We start from the raw sequence: 5,000 nt of genomic DNA, 5'->3' as shown, positions 1-5,000 counted from the left end.
TCAAATTGCTAAATGTCATTGAATTAAATCTACATTTCACGTTCTAATACTTAGTACGTGGCACAGATGTGGCACATTGATGCCAAGTCAAGAATAATAACTATAAAGATAATATTGCTACTAATGATAATATTGATAGTTACATAAAGATATAATGAGTATAATAGTAAGAAATTACTATTAACATATCATTATTACTAAAATTAGAAATAATGATAACGATGAATATAACATTATAAAAATATGAATAGATCGAAATAATGATAAAACAAAATACATCGAAATAATGATAAAACAAGATACATTGAAATAATGATAATACAAAAAAGCATTAAAACAAATAAGGATAAAGATAGCGTTGATAATTATAATAATGGTAATGATGACAACGGTTATGATGATAATTATATAAAAAAAAATGATAATGAAAACGAATGGATATAATAATGATGATGATTCTATAAAAGTAAAGGTTATATAATTGTGATAGCAATGCTGAATATATTACTTTTTAATTTTGAATACTATTGCTTTATATGATAACCGAATACCAATATGTAGTAGTTACAGAGTAGTTATCTAATGGATTCGCCTCTACCGATTTGCAATACGTGAAGCTTTCTTGACCTCACTGCGTGTCCCAAGTATAAATGCTGAGAAGCTCCTTGTACCTCACATTCAGTTGCCAAAATGGATCCTGCTTCGTTTAAACTGCAGATCGAAGGTGCTGTTCACCGACCAATTCCACATGTCAGGAGCGCTCACTCTTCCTTTCCCTCCGGTGGTTTCCTGTGCCGTAAACGCCGATTACTGGCTGAGAGCGACGCTGAGGACGGAAGTGCAAAACGTTTAAAAGTGTGCGAGAGTGGATACCTTCAGAGTAAAGCCACCGTTCAGAGTATCAGGAAGATATCGAAGGCCTCTCAGACTTCCTCTGTAGCCATTCCCAGACTTCCAACCGCCAGTCGTTCCTTCCCGGTGCCATGGGGTGTCCGTCGGTCATCCTCCGAGTCTTCAACTCAGACCGTCACCAATCCAAGAACAAGTTCTGTGGACGATTTATGTGATGTTCCTGACCTCGCCGACGATGAGGTGTTGAAGGAAGAGGTGTTTGCGTCTGACAATGAGTGTATGCAAGAGATAATGGAAACTCTGCACTATTTATCTGACAATGAAAATAAGGCAGAAGGAAGTGTCTCCCACTTGGAAGGTGCAATCGTGTATTCCGTCGCCGATGGCAGGCGAGACGTGGCCACGAACACCTTGAATGTTTCTACGAGATCGCCTCATTTGCCTCCGCCTCGACGACGCTCGTGGAGGAAAGCAAGTCGAAATTGGAGGTCGAGAAAGACTACTTGTAATGCCTTGACACAAACTGATTTCGTTTCTTTTCTATAACAGATTACTGTGTTCTGATGAGTAAAATGAGGCGTTCATCTCCTTTTTCATTGATTTTGACCATGTGTTATAAATAATGTTACTGGTTCCATGATAAACATATTACCCCGTCAATGATAATTGATGTATACATAATACATGTATACAAATATATCTATATTCATATTGCAAATATATTGATAACAATGATACAAAGATAGCAATGATAATAATAATGCAACTATAATGATGACAATGATAATGGAAACAATTTCATTTTAATTGTTTCCACATTGTAATTCTTCAAAAGAAACTGATTGCAGTTCTATTACTTGACATATTATTGTCGTTGTTCTAGTACACAATCTAAAAAGGTTTCTTTCTTGTATTCAATTTTGTATTCATACGATAAACAGGCGTCATTAATCAGTGTAATTTCACTGATAAGACAGCTATTAGATGTAAAGAGATTCTAACGTTGAAAAAGCCAGACTAAAGGTAAACTAAATGTTATATATATACATATTTACGTATATATACATATTTACGTATATATACATATTTACGTATATATATACATATTTACGTATATATATACATATTTACGTATATATATACATATTTACGTATATATATACACAAATATGTATTCATATATATATGTATATATATATATATATATATATATATATATATATATATATATATGGAAACAATAATTATTTTGATAATGACAGTAACAATGATGAGAATGTAAGAGGAATCCTTATGATTATCATAAAAATAAATGTAATAACGATAATAATCATTTACTATTAAAATTGTTTTTATCATATAATCATGGTTATTATCATAATTAAGATCATATCTGTCATTATTTTCCCAATTATCATTACTGTTACCATCATTATCAACACCATCATTATAATTGCCATCATTATTATCAACACTATCATTATAATTGTCATCATTATTACCAACACTATCATTATACTTGCCATAATTATTGTCAACACTATAATTATAATTGTCATCATTATTATCAACACTATCATTATAATTGTCATCATTTTTATCAACACTATCATTATAATTGCCATCATTATTATCAACACTATCATTATTATCGTCATTATGATTATAGTTATTATCATTATCGTCATTATTATCATCGTCATTATTATTATCGTCATTATTATTGTCGTCATTATTATTATCATCATTATTATTATCGTCTTTATTATTAATGTCATTATTATTATCGTCTTTATTATTATTGTCATTATTATTGTCGTCATTGTTATTCCAAGTTCATGGAGATAAATATGAATACTTAAGGTTTAATAATTGAAGTATTTCCAGTAAACTGACAATCCCGTGACCTGTCTGTAGGTAACCTAATTATGTTCCAGTGAGTCAGGTATGTTCACATTAAAAGTATACAGTTTTGTTGATTATAGTTCCATGGACCTGACCTCCGCTGTTTGAGTTAAAAGACGGTGCACCTCTGAGACTGACACATTCAGACTTGAGATGGAGATCGCTGCAGCTAAATTCTTGGTTGAAGGGAAGGTGTATCGACCACATTATCGGTACAGGAAGATATCTTCTCCACACGTTGTCCGAAGTAAACGACGTTTATCACATGGAAGCGACGGAGATGACTTCAGTGCCAAGCGTCATAAGGTGTCCTTTGACGCGGACACTGACTGTGCACCTGTCTTCCCCGTTGTAAAAGAGCTTGAGTTGTCGCCTGCTGTTGTCACCAGCAGCACTTTGTCCTCCCTTCTTGGACGAAGGGCACCATCGAGCGGGTACAGTCCTTGTTCCAGCGATGATCTATGTGAACTTTCTGCTTTCCTGGACGATGATGTCATAGAAGACGACGTCTTCCTGCCAGATGTCTCAGAGACTTCACCTGACCGCTACGAAGAATCCTTGCAATTGATTCTAGAAACTCTTCGCAACGGGACGGAGGAGTCCATCCAGACAATACTGGATTATCTACGTGCATAACTAGGATGTAATTTATGGTGATAAACCCAGTGCTAACGAATAAAGTCACAAAGATTAATACTGCTTTTCGTATTCACCATAATGAAAATAACAGTTATGATAATGACAATGATAGTTCTTATAATGATGATAATTATAATGTTGATGACATTTGTTAGTCATATTGATAAGTAAGCCATGTAAGAGCACTATTAACCCACATTCAGAGGAGAGGGGTGACCGCATCGATAGATATTTATCATTATGATTTTATATATATATATATATATATATATATATATATATATATATATATGTGTGTGTGTGTGTGTGTGTGTGTGATTATTTGATTAACCAAATCACTAGGTGCCGGTGACCTTTTTGTAGGAAACAGGATTAGCGAGAAGGTAACCAGTATTAATGATTTGACAGTTTCTTTGACATGACTTTTCCTATAGGATATAAAAGACAACGTACCATGGAAATTGTCAGATTCTAACATGAAGCACTCAGTAGCAAAATACATCACTGAAGGAAAAGTGCATTGTTCGTTTGTCACAGGGGACCGACGGCGAGGACTTCAGCGCCAATCGTAAGATTTCTTTTGAGACAGGCACTGAAGCTCAACTTTTCCCCGGTCACCAGCAGCTCTTTGTTCTGTGTTCTTGGACGAGGGTCACCATCAAGCGGGAACAGATCACATTCCAGCGATGCTCTTTGTGCATTTTCTACTTTCACGGACGACGATGACACAGAAGAGGATTCGGAGGCTGAAACTTCATCTGAAAGATACGAGGAATTGATTTGATTTTAGACACTTCATTCAAACATTACTGGAAATTCTGTGCCCTACGTTATGATAAAAGTCTTTAGAAAATGATATGATAACCCCAGTGTTGATGAAGAAAATATTGGCAACAGTCAGTCATCTTTCTATTTATATCATTATTTGGAAAATTGTTTAATGTCTTACATTTTACGTACGCACGTAACACACATGTGACACATAATTGTATTGAAACTACTATGACTGATAGTAGTGATAGTGATACAAAAAAATAAATAACGATGAATAATATTGGTGAAAATGATAATTATAATAATGGTGAAAATGATAATGATGATAATGTGAAAAAGATAATTATAATAACAGTGAAAATTATTATGATAATAACGGTGAAATTATTATAATAATAATAGTGAAAATTATTATAATAATAATAGTGAAAATTATTATAATAATAATAGTGAAAATTATTATGATAATAATAGTGAAAATTATTATAATGATAATAGTGAAAATTATTATAATAATAATGGTGAAAATTATTATAATAATAATGGTGAACATTATTATAATAATAATGGTGAAAATTATTATGATAATAATGGTGAAAATTATTATGATAATAATGGTGAAAATTGTTATAATAATAATGGTGAAAACTATAATGATAATAATGGCTAAAGAATGATAAAACAAAATAGATCGAAATAATAAAACAAGATACATCGAAATAATGATAAAACAAAAAAAACATTAAAACAAATAAAGATAAAGGTATTGATGATGTTGATAATGATAATAAGGGTAATGATGACGTTGATAATGATAATAATGGTAATAA

General features: G+C 32.3%; 1 protein-coding gene across 1 annotated transcript; it reads left to right on the top strand.

Moving 5' to 3' along the window:
- Positions 1 to 661: 661 nt before the first annotated feature.
- On the top strand, positions 662 to 1,398 carry LOC147472108 (uncharacterized). The gene has a single exon (XM_086534259.1). The coding sequence runs from the start codon at positions 691 to 693 to the stop codon at positions 1,396 to 1,398; it is 708 nt and encodes a 235-aa protein (XP_086390385.1). The 5' UTR covers positions 662 to 690.
- Positions 1,399 to 5,000: the final 3,602 nt, after the last annotated feature.

Source organism: Penaeus japonicus, unplaced genomic scaffold, assembly GCF_977035675.1.
Source record: "Penaeus japonicus unplaced genomic scaffold, GWHDUDI00000001_assembly GWHDUDI00000003, whole genome shotgun sequence".
Lineage (NCBI taxonomy): Eukaryota > Metazoa > Arthropoda > Malacostraca > Decapoda > Penaeidae > Penaeus > Penaeus japonicus.
The sequence above is the reverse complement of the archived record's forward strand: the minus strand, read 5'-3'. Positions and strand labels throughout refer to the sequence as shown.